The sequence below is a fragment of the Equus asinus genome, chromosome 4 (assembly GCF_041296235.1).
Source record: "Equus asinus isolate D_3611 breed Donkey chromosome 4, EquAss-T2T_v2, whole genome shotgun sequence".
Taxonomy (NCBI): Eukaryota; Metazoa; Chordata; class Mammalia; order Perissodactyla; family Equidae; genus Equus; species Equus asinus.
The window spans coordinates 79,482,710-79,503,477 of record NC_091793.1 but is presented as its reverse complement, the minus strand read 5'-3'; the positions used below and the strand labels follow the sequence as shown (position 1 = coordinate 79,503,477).

At 36.2% G+C, this 20,768-nt stretch overlaps 1 protein-coding gene across 21 annotated transcripts in view; it reads right to left on the bottom strand.

Annotated features, from left to right (window-relative positions):
* The window catches only part of R3HDM1 (R3H domain containing 1), a 114,251-nt gene that overhangs the window by 82,402 nt on the left and 11,081 nt on the right, over positions 1 to 20,768 (bottom strand). For 8 of the 21 annotated variants that reach the window (XM_044769008.2, XM_044769011.2, XM_070507595.1 and 5 more), the window contains 4 exons: positions 10,467 to 10,581; positions 9,359 to 9,437; positions 2,446 to 2,505; positions 2,222 to 2,362 (listed from right to left, as the gene is read on the bottom strand). In XM_044769008.2, the coding sequence (XP_044624943.1) occupies positions 2,222 to 2,362; positions 2,446 to 2,505; positions 9,359 to 9,437; positions 10,467 to 10,581 (395 nt within the window). Of the gene's footprint in view, positions 1 to 15; positions 149 to 2,221; positions 2,363 to 2,445; positions 2,506 to 9,358; positions 9,438 to 10,466; positions 10,582 to 14,884; positions 14,975 to 15,442; positions 15,485 to 20,768 lie in introns of those variants that run through there. The other 13 variants (XM_044769001.2, XM_044769007.2, XM_044769010.2 and 10 more) reach the window with 7 other exon arrangements.

Sequence of the window (20,768 nt, the reverse complement as noted above, 5' to 3'; positions counted from 1 at the left end):
TTAAGACTGTCTTACCTCTTTCTTTTATAGATGCCTGAATTTACTGCCCTGCAATCGCCACCTTCCCGCTCCATTGAGACACCCCAGTGGGCACCGGGTTGTTGACATCCACAACACTACTGGTTCAAGGCTGGAGCGGGTAATCTGCCTATGAGGAAAACGTAAGTTTGTTTTTATTCAGTGTGGAGCAGATCTCTAAGGTTTTCTGATTTACAATCTTCTTCATGTTCCAGAAGATATAAAATAAGAATACAGTGTAACTTCAATGATCCGAAATGACTAGTTATAATTATGCTATTGATCCATTCTTCAAGTACATCATAAACATCTGTTTAGCTAAACTTTTGATTACCTTGATAAAGAGAACCCTAAAGCTTTGCGACATCCATAGCATTCAAATAACTGAGGTTACACTGTATTGAAAACCTTAGAGAGTCACCAGTCAAAATGTTAGTCAAAATGCCTGCTAATGTACATGTGCTTGGGTATCCAGCAGCTCCGAGTAACACTGAAAGGTACTGGTTAAATGATTTAGAGCTCAATTCACCTTCCGTCCAGCTAATATTTAATGGTCACTATTCTACTTCAGCCATGACATAACTAACTGGGAAAAAACTAATTGATGAGGATATTTTAAAAAGACTAAAGGTCAGAAAGAGGAAAATTAAATCAGATTTACATTTGCAGGTAAAATTTAATCCCTAAGGAAAGGTTCAAAGACATCTATATTCATTACTTTAAGTTTAGTCGTAGCAACAACCATTTAAAAATACATACATCTATTTAGTTGACAAAATACTATTTGAAATGGAAGAAAATCAACTTAGTTTGAACAAACAACATGGCAGCTATAAGGTGTAAGGGCCATTATAATAGAAGTGACATAAGCGAATTCAATATAACCACGCAAACAGAATGGTTCATAGATAAGACCCTGAGAGAAGTCTACCTTAAGAAAGCTAGAAAAATAATGAACTAAAAAGCATTATTTATGACACCTGAAGTTGACTGCAGCTCATTACCACAGATGCATTGCTGCCACGTGTGAGATTGATACAGAAAATGCTTTTGATAAGCAAATCCCTACCAAAGTACAAATTTTAGTTGAACTCAACAAGCTGCTTTAGGATTAGCTTTACAAATAGGCAGAAGAGGTGCTGTGTCCACGTTACAATTTTAGATGCCTCTGCCTTGGGGCTTTGCCTCCCAAAGACCAGCACTGACAATCTATTTTACTAACACTATAAAGCTATCACTTTTTAAAAAAGATTTTATTTTTCCTTTTTTTCCCAAAGCCCCCTGGTACATAGTTGTGTATTTTTAGTTGTGGGTCCTTCTAGTTGTGGCATGTGGGGTGTCACCTCAGCATGGCTTGACAAGTGGTGCCATGTCCATGCCCAGGATTTGAACTGGAGAAACTCCGGGCCACTGAAGCGGAGCACGTGAACTTAACCATTTGGCCATGGGGCCAGCCTCGCTATCACTTTCTAAAGCAAATGTCTCCTCCTATAATTTTCCTCAGCAAATTTTATGTAGCCCAGAATGGGGACACAACATTATGGATAATACTGTATTAACCATCAGTCCTACCTTCTTGAGATTTATGGGAGAAATGGGATAAAAACACAGATGGAAAGAATGGTAAACTGATAGATTAATTAAAAGTAAGGGTGTCAGAATTTGCCTTTTTTTTTTTTTTGGGTGAGGAAAATAAGTCCTGAGCTAACATCTGTGCCAATCTTCCTGTTTTGTATGTGGGATGCCACCACAGCAATGGCTTGATGAGCGGTGTGTAGGTCCATGACTGGGATCGGAACCTGTGAACCGTGGACTGCTGAAGCGGAGCACAAGAACTTAACCTCTATGCCACGGGGCCGGCCCCACTTTTTTTTTTTTTAAACAAATTTCCCTGACGTTGGGCATTGCTATCTAAATTATATTAGTTTAAAAATCCATGAGAATGGTTATATTACTGATATTATGACCTTCGAGGGTTTTTTAAAACCAGTCCTCATTCATCTGCCTTACTTCAGTCTAGACAGGTGCACTCTGTATCTAGTGAGCCAAATGTATTTTTTGGTCCTATCATATAGGACCATATGTTATTATGAAGCTTAATTAGGCTGCTAAAACATGGAAAACCTCAGAAGAAAGGTGCTATAGAAAGGTAAAGTATTATTACACATATAAATAACATATACCTGCATTTCTGTATACTTACATTCTTGTATTGCTAGTTTTGTTGACTATGACGGACTTCCCACTTTGATCAACATTGTGGTCTAATCCAAAGTAAGCTGCTACTCTGTGTAACAGCATCCTATGGTAAGATGTCATTGGGGGGAATTTTTTACGTGGAGACCTAGAAGGAGAAGAAAAACTAATTTAGTAAATCAAGGAGAACGGTGATGACAATTTGTTTTCTTGTTAAATATCAGGACTTACTCATTATTACCAATGAAATCTAAAATTTCTTGTTCCAATTTCAACAGCATCATTCTGTCCCTGAAACAAAATATGAAGACTCTTATATGTAACACTTAACACTGAAATAATCATAAATGTTGAATTTATACTGCTAAATTTCTTTTCCTAAAAACACATCAGGAATATCACAAGCTTGATGCTAGAATAGTTACATGCTTTCTAAAGAAGTAATGTTCTAAAAGAATGAAAGATAACATTTAAATTTTTTATTATGGAAAATTTCACACATACACAAATGTAGAGAGAATAGTGTAATGAACCTCAATGTAACCATTACCCAACTTCAACAATTATCAACTTGTGGCCATCCTTAAAAGAGAGATATTTTGATCTGCTAAGTATCACTATATTGGAGCCTGTTCTGCAAATAGATAATAACCTCGTATTAGTCTTTACTTCCTTACTCAGTAAGCTGAGAGGTAGCAGGAAAACAGACATCTTTAGTTAGGCTCATGATTTTGTTATGCTGAACTCCATAGAAACAGTACTCTAAAGAACATGCAATGCCAGCAACGACAGGAATACTCCTATGGGAATCCAATGCTAGTCTATAGATAGAACTATAGAAGAAAAGTATGAACTACATTACTAACTAACTCAGGAGAAGACTTTCAAGTCATTCCGTAAATTGCTACTATATATTTCTAACACTTTGGGAATTTTTCCCATAAAAGTCAAAATGAACCAAAGGCCTCCAACATGTAAAATAAACAAGGACTCTAGGGAGTACCTGCATGTGTTCCTTTGGACCACTAGGGTCCTACTACTTCACACACTTAGAGTGTAATAAATTCATGGTAGCATTCCCCAAAGGACCTCCCTGCTCACACACCAAGAACACGGCTCAAGAGCGTATTCCTGCACTCACTGGAAATTTCATGTGCATGAGAAAAAAAAAAGAAAACTCATATAATGTTAAAGCTGGAAGTAGCTTTACAGATCATTCACTCCTATTCCTGAAATTTTACAGATCAAGAAAACTAGCCCAAGAGGTTAACGTTTCCCTCCCAAAGAAATTCCAAAGTAGATCTTCTCAAATTCTAATAGAGATGACAGTGCCCCCTGCCTAAGTCACCTGCAAGTCTACACATCAGCCCTGAGTTTGATCCTCCCTCTACCTCTACGCAAAAGAAGTCTCAGAAAACCGAGTAATATTTCACCATACTTTTTAAAATATTAGTTGAAAAATCAAGAGAAATACATGCCTACATGGTGATGTCAAACCCAAAGCTAACAACAGGATTACATTTTAACAAATCTAGCAACATTCAATTTTGCCCCCAAACCTGATTCTCCTTTAGTTTCCCCATCTCAGTAAGTGGCACCACCTTCCACCCAGTATATTGTGCTCGAAGCATTTCTGGCCCATTATAATCCGTTTTCTAACCCTCCTATGCACTTAATTACTACTGCAAATTTTATCTACCTTCTATCCATTTTTCTTCTATTTCCACTGCCACGACCTTGGATCCAAGCAATCAGGATCTCTAGCTTGACTACTCCAATAGTAGAATACTGTCTCTCTCTATTCTTCCCTTGTTTTCTTCCTCATCTATTCTACCTGGAGCATCCAAGATCTTTCAAAAACACACATGACCACACATCATTGCCTTGGTTAAATATTTATCACAGGTTTCCCACCGCTCTTAGGTTAGAACTGACAATCTGTAACGTGGCCTAGAAGGCAGGCATGGTCGGGTCTCTACCTATCTCTTTAGCCTCATCTCCTGCCCCTTACTCACAAAACTTTTATCATCTCGGCTTATCTCTGTACTTGCCAAGCCCCTTCCTTTCTCAGGTTCCTTGAACGTGCTCTTTCCTTTGCCTGGAACAACTTATCATATTCTTTCTTAAAACTTGTTTCTTTTATACTTTTCTTTAATAGCATTTATCACAACTATCATTATATAGTTATCTGGACTCTATATAGAGGTGCTCAACAAATATATTTGCATGGAGTAAGTTAATCAAATTATTTCATCCAGAAGGTCTTTTAACATTTATTTTCCTTAAATTCTAGGGGGAGGACAACGAATTTTTACTTCATAAGGTTCCCCCATGCAAAAAAATTATTTATTTAACTATAAGACCTCCTTTTCTTTTAACTCTTTAGGGTCAATTTATCTTGAGATGATATAATTTTCAGTAACTTTCCCGATACATTTTATACACTTATGGTAGGAAAAAAAAAAGGAATCGGAGGCAGGCAATTTATTCAGCGTTCACGAAATGGTGCATTTAAATTGGTTTCCTGTGTTTTGAGCTAAACAACAGGCATACGATATATGAAATGCTCTTCAGTGAATGTACTGCCAATAAAAAGAAATTTCTGTTGTCTCCATGAAAGAAAACAAATTATAACAATTTTACTAGCCATTGATACAAATTAAGGCTTTTTTCTTACTTTCACATGTAGATCTATAGATTGCAGAGGACTTTCTATTATTATCTTGACCAGTTTATTTAAATTAAGTTCCCCTGCTTCGTTTACTAAACTTTTAGTTACTAAAAAGTAGAACTTGTTAGAAAAATAAGGCTGATAATTTCCTTAAGTTCTTAAGATGTACACTTCCTGCATTTTATCCACTATAGCTTAGTCCAAGCTTCTGAATTTTCAAATCTATAATCAAAGTTAGATACTTTGGTAATGGTCCTAAGTTAAAAATTAATAATCCTTTATAGAAGCACTACATATAGGACTCTAAGAGATCCACAAATTACTTTTCTTAAGGCATAAGGTTTAGCACATGAACCTAAAAGTCGTCACACTTATTGAAATTGTTATTATATAACCTTTACAAGGAACCAATACATGCTGTCTATTATTAAATAATAAAAATAAGGATCTCAATCAAAATGATCAATAAACTAGGGGTTGGCCCACCGGCATGGCGGAGTGGCATGGCTGTTAAGTTCAGGCGCTCCACTTTGGTGGCCCGGGGTTTGTGGGTTCGGATTCTGGGTGCGGACCTACACACTGCTCTTCAAGCCATGCCATGGTGGCATTCCATGTACAAAAAATAGAGGAAGACTGGCAACAGATGTTAGCTCAGGGCCAATCTTCCTCAGGAAAAAAAAGATCAATAAACTACTGCCTAAAGTTAAAATGAAGAAGCAATAATCTTTTAGTTATCAGTGTTCTAGTCATTACACTAGAACTAACTTCAGAGAAAGTGTGTGTAGCTAGTATACCCAGTGGCAAAGAAAAAAGAAGAAACCAATAACACTTCCATCTGACCACCCCCTTCCCAGTGTTCCATGTGATCTTGGTCAAATATCCGTAATAGATAAGAAATAAAATTACTTAAACCTTATCTCTAATAAAAGCAATTTTAGAAAGTATTTCAAACACAGAGCAATTACACAATGTTCCCCAGAACAAAACAAATAACTTAAAAAACATCCATTCCCAGGATTAATCCATGGGGTTGTTCCCCTCCATTAGAGATTTAATACAGTTACCCGTATTATCCTTATGTCTTTAGTACATATGGAATTTACACAAAATGAGTATAGAATCAACACAAAAAAGGGTACAACATCATGTCAGTGAGTGTAATCTCTATCAAGAACAACTTCAGGTTCCTAGGTTCTAAATTCAGTAATGAGTAGTTAGTGTAGCCTCTGAAAATATTTCTTGCAAACAGGAATTCCAGATAAAGTATTATTTAACATCTGAAGTGAGTTTATTTACTGGGCTGAGAAGAAGCTAAAGATGTAACGATATGAAGAAAAATTCTGAAATGAAAGGTTGACTACATTTTATAGCACTAAAAATAAACCTGCTTAACATCTTGAAAGCTTTAGTGGAAATCTGCCACATTTCTGACTAATTTCGTAACACGTACATCTGGTAATTAATTGTGTGTTTCATTGAGGGAACACTGAGCCATCAATGAAGCAAATCTGATTTCTCACAAAATTCAACATCAGCGACATTTCCCAATCCACACTGACATTAGTAATAACTTATCATTAGCCACTACATGAATTATTCACCTATATATTAATTTAAATAAAAACATATACACAGAAGGAATAAAGTACTGATACATGGTATAACACGGATGAAGCTTGAAAATATGATAAGTGAATGAAGCCAGTCACAAAAGACCACATATATATGATTTCATTCATATGAGATGTCCAAAACAGGGAAATCAGTAGAACCAAACTAGATTAGGGCTTGGGGATGAGAAACGTAACAGCAAAAGAGTGCGGGATTTCTTTTTGGGGTGATGAAAAAGTTCTAAAATTGACTGTAGCGTTGGTTGCACAGATCTATGAATATACTAAAAACTATTAAATTGTACACTTTAAAAATGCATATGCAGATAACTTAAAAACTTTTGCATTTGTAGAGGAAAACAGAGAACTGCACAATAGAAAAATATTTTAGCATAAAAATAGATTTCTAATCTTTGTCCTTATTGATGTCTCTCCTACACATTCAGAAGAAAGAAAAATTCTGCCTGTTTAGGATTCTATCTCGTTTTACTTAAACTGGCTATGTATTATCTACCTTCCCTGTTATTCCTCAACCCACTAAGTTGTGCTTCCCACCATCCTACACCAAATGAAGAGGCTTGTTAAAATGGCCAGCAACTTCCTAGCAATCTAATGGATTGTTTTTGGTACTTCTATTTTCATCTCCCTGTTATTTTATTTTCCATGAAACTATTCCCCCCTGGCTGCCTTCTAAGACAAATGCCCTCATGATTCTTCTGATATCTGTAGGACTCAGTCTCTTCTTCTTCTCATCTACCTTTTAAATACTGTCTTTCCATAGAATTTTGTCTTGCCATTTATTTCATCTCTCTGGGTAAACTCACCCATAGCAAGCTTCACCTCTACTGATGATTCTTGAATCTGGATGGCTCATTTACTTGAAAACCAGAGCCTTTTTACCTTCGGACAGACCTCATCTCCCGGCTTTCCATCAGGCACCTCAAAACCATACTTATTTATGATACAACATGCCCTATTCTATCAGGCTTGCCCCTTATTTACTTTCACAGTTAATGGAACTATCTGTCAGCCCAGCCAGAAACCTAGTAGCTATTTTCTTCTACTCTATTGCTCCTTTACCCTTCCATATCCAAATGATCACCAAGTTCTGCCAGGGTATTTCCTAAATATCTTTCAAACGTGTCCTTTTCTCTCTGTTCTTCTCTATGGTCTCCTATCCACTCTTTCCTTATGATCTTGGCCTCTCACTGCTGAAATAACCTTTCTACAATGCAAATCCATTATGGCATTACCCTATTCAAAATCCTCTAATTATTCTTCAATTTAGCACACCATACTCAGTATTTCTCAAATTGTGCACCACTGGCATTTCAAGTAAGACTATTTTTCATTGTTGATCTTACAGATCTTTTTAGCATCCCTGGCTTTCCAGTAGTACTCTACACTCACTGGGACCCAACACCCCAGTGTGTTGGTGCTATCCTAGGTTGAGGACAACTGGATATGATCTGTCTTCATACCTCACCAACACCTTCCTCACTACTTTCTAGAATCAATGCCATATACTTCCCTGCTAGAGCCAAAGTGCACAATCTTGTCTTTCCTTGGATATACCACTTCTTTTCTCACACTACCATGCCTTGGCAATGCTCTTGTCTCTATCTAGAATGCCTTTCTCATGCTTCTCTGTATGGACGGTTACCATTTAAAGCACTCTGAATTCAAGACTCAGCTCAAGCATTACCTTTTCAGTGAAGCTCTCCCAAATCCTTTCAGTGTTTTGATAGCACCTTGCAAAATTTCTTTTACAACATCTATTCTATTTTAATTATATATTGTGTGTTTTTCTAGCACAGAGACAGTGAATATTTTAGGGTTAAAGATTATATCTTGTTCATCTTCATATCTACAATGTTTAGCACAACGCTTAGCATATGCTAAATGCTCAAGGAAAGTCATGCAGAGTTGACTGTCTTCTTCCTCAACCATATACATATACTCCTTTAGCTTCTATTACAAGGAGAACACTTTTCATTTTGGTGGTTATCCTTTTGGGGTTTACGTCAAATGTAAAAAAGAAAATCAAGATGGGACTGAACACAGTAAATCTTGAATGAAAACAAAGGTCTATCCTGAAGCATGTGATAAGCCTCAGAGAGACTGAAGAGAGCTGTTCACGTTTTCTTCTATGGGCACATACCCAATGAGATTTTTATTTTTATTTCAATGTACGTAAAATAATCAGCGCTCTGGGAGGCTAACATCTAGGAGAGTTCTTGACCTTGGAGTCTTCTACTCCATGAAAGTACTGGTCAGATATTTTGTGGATAAGCCTTTTGGTGGGGAGAATGCCTCAAAGGTGCCAATGACTTGCCAAAAAGTTAAAATCTATCTAGCACCCGGGCAACACAAAGGATTTCACAATTAGTTAAAGTAGTGACTCAAATAAGCACCTTAAAAATCTTTGGGTTGAAGGTTTATAAACTAAGCAAGAAGGAACAAAAATTCTGCATTTAACTAAGTTCAAAAACTTGTTATAAACGAATACGCCATGTTCTTATTTGGTTGAGTGTATTTATCATGAGATATGTTTTTCTCTTACTTTCATGATCAATGATATCTATCTCAATTAAAAGTCAAAATATTTTGGTGATTCTGTATTTCCCAAAATTCCTACAGAGAGTACGAATTATTTTTATATCATGGCGACATACACAATGCAAAAAGATATTTATACATGTGCATATAGACCAACAACATCTTAGCCCTAAGAAACTAAAATGTTTCTGTGTACTTCAAATATTGCAATCTTATTCTAGTACCCTAACTCAGTAATAAAAACATATAAAGCAAAACTACGGTACTCTAGAAGCAAGGTAAACCTTATAAATTTAATTTTTACCTGGGATTGTTTTTTAATGTATTTACTAAAAATTCATGTAGATCTATGCCAGTTGAATCAGTGTATTCTTGACTGGAATCTAAAAAACAACAACACAAAAACCCAGTATAAAGTTGTTTGAAAACAAATCCCTTTCTCTTTTACACATGATGCATATCTTAAATAAAATGAGATGTCCCACATTGAAAAAAACCAACAAAGTAGGAAAAGGGAATTGATGATGAACTCAGATGACCAAATTTTTCTACTCCCATATAACGAGCATGACATGGGTTTATATAACTGCATATACGTGCACATTAAAAAGAAAAACTCTCAAATGTGCCAATTTAAGTTACTCTGAATTCTTTAAGCATTCTTTTATATACTCACCATAATCCTCATGCTCAAAAATGCCTCCTTAAGTGAAAAATTAACAGCTTAGTTCAGTTACGAATATAAGTGGAGGCTATAATTTGGAGGCAGATAGAAATTTTAGTTCTGAGAGATTATTTATTTAATTAGATTTGATCACGTCTATCACCTAAGGCTTGCTTTCAAAAATATTTTTCCATATTCATGTTTATTTCTTCCCCTCAAATGTATTATCTTTCTAATGTTCATAATACTGGTTAACATAACTGGGTTTATAAATTAAAAAGCATTTTTATAGGCTTGCAATGCTAGATGAAGGTGAAGTCCCTTAAAATTTATTATAAAAGATAAACATTCTGGGTTTCTAGGAATATTCTTACAGGATACTGAATATTTTGGCATCAGCTCTTCGTATCATAAGGAATTAGAGAAGACTAATATTTTTAGTGGAATCAATATTCAAATTATAGTGATTCCATTATTTCAATAGGAGTGACAGACCAATAAGAGATGAAGACAGTTATCTTCCTCAGCGACTCTGGCATGTATCGCAGTTTTTTGGCTAAAGCATCTTACTGATGTTCAGAAATCTTGCATCATTTTGCCTAGATGAGCAAGTACTATCTTGTCCCTTCAGTCTATTCTGTATCATTTTTTAATACAGATATAGTATATATAATTATTCAAGGGGTAAAAGATGGAATTATCGACGATGAAACGAAAATTTTGTTTAAAAAACAAATAAATTGCAAACCTCTTGATAACATTTTTCTGGGCAACTTATCACTGGCTTTTTCTTTTTCTGCTTCATCTTTTGAGGGCTTCTCCTCTTTTTCAAATGATTGTGTTAACTGGATCTGAATTTTCTCCTGTTGAAAGGTACAATCAGTTATTAAATGAAAATACAAAGTGATTCAGTTAATACCACATATTTGTTATTTTTTGAGTAACACAAAACTGCATGGAGAAAAAAGGAGAAAGATTTTTATTTTATTCAATAAGATTCTTCAAACTAGAGTAACTTAAAAATATTTTTACCACTTTTATCAAAGCCTTGGTAAGAAATGTTAAAATTAATGTTTTGAGTTGACTATATCGAACAAAACATATCCTGAAAAATTTTTCAGATAAAATAAATGCTTTTTATAATAGTTTAAATGTATCTACTTGTAAAACCTCTGGAGGACCAGAACCAAGGACCTTAACCTATTTTTGCAATGGAGATGCCTCAGTCAAACAAAAGCATGATGCATCAATCATGACAAGAGGAATGTGTGTGTCAACACTTAATAAAAAATACTTTTTTGAGTATTCATTATAATCTCATATTCCCCTATTCTTTTCCTATCCAAAACTTCAAGCACAACTTTTCCAAAACCAAATCCACATGGCTTTGATTATTTCCTATTTTTATTTTTACTTATCTATTCATTCATTCATTCATTTATTTTTTCAAGGAACATTAGCCCTGAGCTAACATCTGTGCCCATCTTCCTCTACTTTATATATGGGACACCTGCCACAGCATGGCTTGATAAGCAGTGCTAGATCCTCACCCAGGATTGGAACCGGCAAACCCTGGGCTGCTGAAACGGCGCGTGGGAACCTTAACTGCTACGCCACTGGGCCCGACCCTGATTATTTCCCATTTTAGATTTATATATCACTGTTCCTCTCTCAATCGCCACAAATTTGTTTTAGAAAGATTTCAAACAAGATTGTTTTCCTTCCTTATACGTAATATTTAAATGTAAAGTAACCATATCCTACAAGACTGAAAAGGAAAACTAATTCTACATTTCATTTTTACAACAATTTTATTACATGCATTTCGGAACCCAAAGGAACTACTGGAAATTAATTCATAGAGCCCAAAAAGGTAAAAATCATGTAGCTCTGTTATTTAGGCAAAGCTATAAAGAAAGGCAGAATAACTTTCAGACCATTTCTACTAAGATAAAGTGTAGCCTATTTTTAGACTAAATTTTATTGTTGTTCTTTAGTGATGAAAAACTATTAGACAATTACTTTACTTTTCCAGGTGATCACTGGTGATGGCAGTAGGTTCAATAAATCAATATCAAAGGAGTTATAAATTTCGGTATTCTTAAACTTGCAGCCACCAATATTTCTATTAAACATTTTTACCCCACATAATTTTTTCTGAAATAGTACTTGGCGGAAGAATTTCAGATCAAATATATATATATTTTTCCTAGAGGGCTGCTCACTCCTATTTTTATCTCTTTCCAATTCTGCTTCCATCTCAGCTCAAATGTGTGCTCATAATACAGGGCAAAAGCTAGGCACTGGCAATGTTCGCTAAATTGATGAAATTTGCTTTAAGCCCTCCTTTGTCTTGCTTACCAAACTTCATACATTCATCAACTTCATACTCTCATCAACTGGTAAGTCATTTTTCTTATTATGACTCATTTTCTAATCCACTTTCTTTATTCTTTTCATAACTGTAAAACAGATATCTAAAAATGAATCACAGAACTGTTTCAGAAGTGGAATACTTCGAAGTTTTCCTGACTTACAGCTTCTACTCCTCTTACTCAAGGATACTCTATGAAATCCAGGTTCGAAGAAGAGATTTCACATTTAGACTTCCACTAAAAGGCATTTCAAGTGACTATCGATTTCATTCTTAAATTCTCCTCCTAAAGCCACACATTTTAATTACAGATATTAAGCTATTTTATCAAGATGAACTGTATTTAAAAATCTAGGCTTAATGTCCTGAGGCCTGTCTTCGGTTGGTACTGGGGCCTCGTTTTCAGTAGCAAATAAAGGAGACATATTTTAAATGCTGAAGTCCTTATACATGAACTCTTCTGACTATAAATAACTGGAATGATAGCAACATCTCCATAGGAAGCTGTAATTCCTTTACTCTTCACTCTGTTATTGACATCTGTTATTGAGGTCACTTCCCTCTTCTAAGCTCTCATCAGACACAAGTGACATCTCTCTTTTAATTGCCTCTCAACCTTTTGAATAATGAGTTTTATTTCAGATTAATTCCTTCAAAATCACATTCTGAAGCAAGCATTATTAGTTGGAAAGACTCTCACCATCAAGGATTAGATACTAGCACATTTCATGAGAGATAATTTACTTTCCAATTCTCATTCAGGTGCAATTTAGTTAACTCGAGGCTTAGAAAAATACTTTCTACTAAAAGGAACATCTTTTGTTCAGAGAGGGTAATAACAGGTTATTATCCCAAAAGAAAAAATTTATTGTATCCAAGAGAAGTTGAGAAAGAAGGTTTTAAGTGGAATAACTGAATTCTGACATAACGACCTTATTCATTACCCATATGCTATAACCCAGCTTTTTGAACTATAAACACAGAAACCGTTATCTGTGACAAATAATATATACATTAATATACAACACTCTTGATATTAATTTTTTTCTCATATAAATTTCACTAGCCAAATTTATGTAGTAGTATAAGAATTCCTTCCCCGAATATTTTTCAGATAGGTAAAATGTACTGAATAAAACTAACGATCATGTTACAGTCTTTCTCAAAAAGAATGCACTTTTTCTGGATTAACAGCCTTATGAATATCTGATCCTTCTCATTTCCTCAATCTCCTTGGACTAATTATTCCATGAGGCTAAGACGGTGTAACATTTTGGTCAACAGAAGGAAGAAATAAGTTTTCAAAAAACATGACACTGCCCACCACTCCATCTTGAACAGATGTATTCTTTACTCTGATTTGTACAAAAGAACATTTTAAAACTGCTATTTTAAAAAACAATTTTATTGCATTATTTTCAGTGTATCATAACTCTTCAGCCTTATCAACAACAGTGCAAAAGCCAAAGGTTAACATTTGAAAATGTTCTCCAGGTAACAGTTCTTACTAAAATACTTTCACTCTATTTCTGTTTTCTGCTAGAAAGTCTGTTATTTTATTGCTAAAAGATATCTACTTTATGGAATAAATACATAGTTATCTTCTATTTATGTAGTTAAATTTTAAATAAAAATCACAAATAAATTTTGAACGCTGTGATCCTGACACTCGAACAAATTTCAAAGGAAATTTGTGATTTTTAAAGTATTTTTCATTGACAATAAATAATCTATTTTAAAAACCTTCCTTTTCTTCCATTTTAGAAACAAAGAGGGGTAGAACTATAAAAACAGAACGTATTCTAAATATGCGACAATTATCTTCAGTATCTATAGTAGGCTTTTGAGGGCATCATCTTCTAAATGAAGGCAAAGCATAAAGTCTTTGCTTGCATCAATAAATGTACAACTGGAATTTATTTAAAAAAAAAGACATACAACCTGTCATGGCTCCCCCCCGCCCCTTTTTCAGTCATGGCTTCTTAAATAACCACAAAGCTGTCTCAAATCTTTGGAAATGAATTGTTGGGATACAGGGGGATTTTTAGGGTGCTGAAACTTAAAAAGTAGAATAAGTCTCTAACAGCTCAAGTTATCACACTGATAAACATTGGGAGAGGGTCCAAAAATATTTATGTACAAGTGTCCAAATGTAACATAAGACAAAGATCAATCCACAGCTGAAATTAATGGAAGAGTCATAGCATTAAAAAGAATATAAAAGACAAACTGAACTGTTTATTTGAACTTCAGTAGTTCTACATTTTACAAGCATAGAGAGAAGAGGAATCAGAAGTATTAGAGAATATCAGAGCCAAGCTCACATGAAAACTGGCTTCACCATGCACTCAGGTTAAAAAGGTTAAATCAAGCAGAAGTTTAGGTAGTCTCTTCTTCACACACAAGCGTGTCTGACAAATTTCTAAAGGCCAAAATCAAAAGGGTAAATTTCATCACAATTACATTAACTGGAAGTATTACTTTAATTATTTTATAACTTTTCCATAATAATTTGTAATTCCCTTAAAGCCACATTCCCAGTTAATTATGTGATCCCTAAGTATTTCCAGAGATAAATCACTGCACTAAGACTTTGATTGAAGTAACAAGGTTTTCTCACATCTGTATCGTGGGTGGCAAGTACTCTCAAATCAGTTTCACTTAGTAAAAACAAACATAACACACATACATGCATATACAACTTTTATTTAACCTTATGAAAAAATATTGTCCAGGAAGCAGGTTATTCCACCATGTCTTTAAATAATTTATTTTTGTTTTTGTCTTTTTACCTGGTTCTCCTGTGATATCTCTGCTGTAGGGGGTGGTGGAGATTCTTCACATACTGCAAGGCTCCGAACTAGCTTTAACTTTGAGCTTGACTAGAGAAAAGTATTTAAAATTAACACTATATTTCACAAATCTAGGGCATTCACAAAAGCCCCCTAGAGTTTCTTAAGTTCCTTTATGAGCAGTTTCTGCCACGTAGAGATGGAGGTGAAATGTGCAAGTTAAATATATCATTAAAAACCAGTAAAATCCTTTGTTAGGGGGGAAACAAACAACTGCACTTTTGAAAATTATAGCAATAGCAAGAATGAGAATAATCCCAATTTCAAAACCCAAAGAATGGTGAGAAAGCCATTCTCTATAGATAAAGAACCATTAAAGATATAAAAGCAATGCACAAAAGCAACTAGGCAAGACAAAAACCCCAAATAAAACAAAATAAGCTTTCTGCCCCAAACAAAACATGACAAAACTAAACTGAATGCAGCGCCATATGAAAACAAGGATTCGTCAAGCATGAAGGAGGCCCTTGGCATGCCAGCACAAAATATTTACTATACCTTAGACCTCTTTCCTGTCTGTCCAAATGGCTGCAATGGCCGCTGAATACACAAGAAAGATTTGCATTAAATTTCATGCTGAAACAGAATGTTTGCTTCTTAATTCATAATCCTAGACCACAGAGAAACTAACTCCACAAAGAATGGAAAATGAGGAAATCAAAGTTGGTTTCAAGGAAAAAAGTACTGATTCCTCCCAGAAGCACACTTGTAGAAGATTTCTTAAAATCCTTCTGTGGGTTGGCATTTCCTTTAAGTGAGCAAATGGAAACAATTTTTGTGTAAACTGAGCTAAATAGAATTTGTAAGTTAACTTTTTAGATAGTAGCAAAATAAAATATACTTCTTCAGTATTTTATAATATATTATACTTTAGCCAAGGTTGGGGGGGGGAAACCCCATAAAAAACCTGAGGAATTTTAAGCAGCTGTGCTCAGTTCCAAGCTTACTAAGGAGAATGTTTCACATCACATTGACTCAGAGTGCAGCCACCTATCTACTGAGGCTTTTCAGCACTGTATGAAATACATCACCAGTTTATTAGTGACAGAATCCTATTTGCCTGGTCTAGGATAAGGCAATGAAGCAGAAATGAAGAAAAGAAGGCAAAGTTCCAACACATGTTCAGTACAACTGCCACATCATCAATCACATGTTTGAGGAACCCACTCGGGCAACCAGCTCTAGTTTCTGATACCAAGCATTGGTTTGGAAAAGAAGCTGAAGTGCCCGTGAACCAGAGCCACAGAGCTTTTAAACATGTTTTCCTTCCTCTCACCTCCTTCTAATCTACCTCTCTAACTCCAACCCTGAACATTACAAGGTCCAGGTATCTATCATTTACACTCATTACAACCAGGGAGCCAGTTTGGTATCAAACATAAAATAGAAAAAAAATCCTTAATACCTAGATAAGTATGCTTCACATATGGAAAAAAGCCTCCATTTCATTCTAACATCAAAAAGGCCTTCCTTTCAGAACCAACAGAAACGAGAATCTGCAGCACCAGTGTGTCCTATCCCCCATTATAAGCCCAAAGTTCTTGAGATAAGAAGCACTGTACTCTTGGGATTTCGACTGTGGGTTACCCATACTACAAAATATAAGTAAAAACCACAAAGGGAAAATAGAAAAGTGAGTTTCCATTTCTTATAGAGAACAAAACAGCATATATACGCACACATACACACATGCACACATGGCAGGGCTGCCTAAGAGAGCTTCTGCATGTTGGTACTGTCTCTTCTGTTTCTATTTACGCTCTTCTCTAATTTGTTCAAAAGGATTTCTGACTGTAACTCACATCTAAAAATAGAATTAAAAGAAATATGCTACACAGAGTAAGGGCTTACAAGAAAAAAAAAGTGGGGGAAAATCGATAGATGAATACCAGCAAAATGCACATGAATAAATGAATTCTAAGGCGGCAGAAGGAAAAAGAATTTGTGACTTACTCCTGTCCTCTGCTTTAATCCGTTACGATTGTTAAGTGTCAAGGGTAGAAAATTTTCTATTAAAAAAACTTAACATCACACCAATAAAAAACCCTTTTGCTGTGGATCAAATACTACTTGTGGTAGACAGAATTCTAAAGTTGGCCTCCCGACATTCCCATTCTCTGGTTATTTAATCAAACATTAATCTACAGTAAGGTTGTGAAGAGATTTTGCAGATGTAATTAAAGTCCCAAGTCAGTTGATCTTAAGATACAGAGATAATTCAGCTGGGTCTGACCTAAGCAAGCGAGCCCCTGAAAAGCTGAGAAGGGCAAGTCAGATTCAAAGGGTGAGAAGGACCTGTCACACCATTGCTGGCTTTGAAGATGGAGGGACTGTGTGAGAAGAACTGCAGAGCCTCTGGGAACAGAGTGGCCACTGGCCAAGAGTCAGCCAGGAAACGTGGACCTCAGACCTACTGTGCAAGGAACTGAGTTCTGCCAAAAAATGGAATGAGCGTGGAAGCAAATTCTTCCCCAGAGTCTTCAGGTAAGGGCCCTGCCCGGTCAACATCTTTGATTTCAGCCTTGTGAAACCCTAAACAGAGAACTCAGCTGAGCCTACCCTAACTTCTAATCTACAGAACTGTGAGTCGATAATTGGGTGTTTTAAGCATGTAAGTTTGTGGTAATAAGCTAAGCAGCAAAAGAAAACTAATGCACTACTACACGAGTATACTATAAACTGCCAAATGGGCATTATTCAGTAAAAATCACTTATTTAACTTAAAATAGCAAAGAACTGAAATTACATAATATATACTAGAAAATCTGCCACACATACATGCACACAATCACCATAAAACAGAAAATAAGTTTTTTCTTTTAAAGATTGGCATCTGAGCTAACATCTGTTACCAATCTTCTTTCTTTTTTTTGTCTTCTTCTCCCCAAAGCCCCCCAATACATAGTTGCATATTCTAGCTGTAGGCCCTTCTGGTTGCGCCACATGGGACACTGCCTTAGCGTGGCTTGATGAGCAGTGCCATGTTTCCGCCCAGGATCTGAATGGGCAAAACCCTGGGCTGCCGAAGTGGAGTGCACGAACCCAACCACTTGGCCACGGGGCCGGCCCCAACAAGTTATTTTTATTAAAGTAGATAGCCTTTGTTTTATATTTTTGGTATCAGTTCGGCAGCCAGATTTGGCTTTAAACAGGAGTAAAATTATTTTTAAAATGGATTTTTTAAAGCATGCCTTCCACTTTTTCCCAATTTTTTTTATTGCGGAAAAATACACATAACATAAAATTTACCACCTTAACTATTTTTAAGTGTACAGCTCAGTAGTACTAAATACATTCATAATGTTGTACAACCATCACCATTATCCATATCCATAAGTCTTCTCATCTTGTAAAACTGAAACGCCATACTCACGAAACGTAATTCTCCATTCTCCTCTCCCCTCAAACCTCCAGCAACCACTACTCTTTCTGTCTCTATGATTTTGACTACTCTAAGTACCTCAAATAAGTGGAATCATACACTATTGTCTTTTTGTGACTGGCTTATTTCACTTAGCCTAATGTCCTCAAGGTTTATCCTGTTCTAGCATGTGTCAGAATTTCCTTCCTTTCTAGGACTGAATAATAATCCGTTGTCTGTATATACCACATTTTTAAAATCTATTCATCTGTTGACGGACATTTGGGTTGTTTCCAACTTTTGGCTATTGTGAATAATGCTGCTATCAAGATGGGTGTACAAACATCTCTCTGAGATCCTGCTTTGAATGCTTTTGGGAATATACCCAGAAGTGGAACTGCAAGATCATATGGTAATTCTATTTTTAATTTTTTGAAGAACTGCCATACTGATTTCCACAGTGGCTGTACCATTTTAAATTCCCACCAACAGTGTACAAGGGTTCCAATTTCTCCACATCCTTGCCAACACTTGTTTTCTGTTTTTTGACAGTAGCCTAATGGGGGTGAGGTGGTATCTCATTGTAGTTTTGATTTACTTTTCCCGAATGATTTGTAATGCTGAGTATCTTTTCATGAACTTATTGGCCATTCCTATATCTTCTTCGGAGAAATGTCTATTCAAGTCTTTTGCCTGTTTTTGAATTATTTTTTGTTGCTGTTGTGTTTTAGGTGTTCTCAATATCTGGTTATTAAACTCTTATCAGATATATGATTTACAAATATTTTCTCCTATTCTATGGGTTGCCTTTTCACTGTTGATAGTGTCTTTTGATGCACATCATTTTTTAATTTTCATGAAGTCCAATTTGTCCACTTTTTCTTTCGTTACCTGTGCCTTTGGTGTCATATCTAAGAAATCACTGCTAAATCCAATGTCATAAAGTTTTTGTCCTATGCCCCCCCATACTTTTCTAGAGATTGCTGGGTTATTCAATTTGGTATACTGATTACAGTAAGAGCAGTAAGAATTATGCTTTATAAACATTACATTATTACAACAACATTGTGATATGGCTTTGCACTGATTGTGTATAGAGAAAAAATAACATTGGAAATACAGCAATAATCACATGTGCAAACCAAGCACATCACCTTGACACAGTCCTTAGTAAAAAGGTTTGGTTAGGTGATGACTGATACTGCTGCATGCAGGTTAGCCATTGCTTTGAAGGACCAACTTTAAACAGCTTCATTCATTGAAAAAAATCCCTGCCACTAGCCCACAATGGCCAGAAGCCGCCTATGGTAACCTTCACTCATGTCACTTGCAATTACTGTGCCCATGGTCTTCTGATACATCTGACTGAACATCTGTCTTATTTGTACAAGATCCATCTCACTTCAAGTGACCACAATCCTGTGCAGGGTGGAGTCATTTGTGCTAGCACCTCTCCTAGAATAGTGGAGCCTCTCAGCAAAGAAAGCATGGCAGTTCAGGGCACACTGAGTATCTTCCTCAGCCAACTGATGGTTTATGTGTGTGTGTGTTTAGCATTTTATTTCACCCTTTCAAAATCCACCCATCTTGAGATCAAGCTGGCTGTCTTATCTCACTCTCATCATCCAAGTCTCACAATTTAGGAAGCAAGTTCCAACTCTGGACAGGGTTGCTCCTTGGAGTCCTCATTTCAGCAAACATTGTAGCATCTACAAGATCCAGCAAAAAGAATTTGAGTTCACTGTAAAATGCATTAAAATACAGATGCCGCTTTTATGGTAGGTGGGCCCAAATGAAGCTGGGAAAGGTTATGATTGAGGCAGCACGGTACTCCAGAAAAAGCATATGAAGCTAAGATGGCTAGAGCTGAGTCCTGGCTGTGCCACTGGCTCTCCAGGTGACCTGGCAATTCATTTACATGGGCATAGGTCACTGAAAAATGCAAGGGTTGCTCAGATCAACTTTGGAAACCTTTTAGCTGTGACTCTGAGTTCTATGATTCTAACTCCAAAACAGCTGGTCATTATCTTGAGTTCCTCTTGCCAAGTCAGGATCTTTTTTGGAAGAAATGTCATCAGATGGGATTAACAGAGGGCATCTCTCCTCCAGGGCATTTCTTCCTCAAGTTCATGAAGGGTAGTGGTAGTGATAATAACCTCCACAGATGTTCATGGTTTTCAAATGAAAACCCACCCACCCTGAGCCCAAACGCACACTGTCAGTTCTCAGGGGCTGGGTGCGGAATGTGGAGCCCCCTGATAGTCTTGCCTCAGACCTCAGCATTGATTCTTTCCTTAGAAATGCTACATTCTTTCTCTGGTATAAGTGAACTGGCCCAGTGGCTTTCCTCCCATTGTCTGCAGGGCCAGGATCAGTGTGTCACTGCTCTAGCTGTGTGTTTCTGCTGGGCACATCACAGAGGGCCTGTGGTCTTGGAAGATGCCCAAAGGGCAGGGAGCCCAG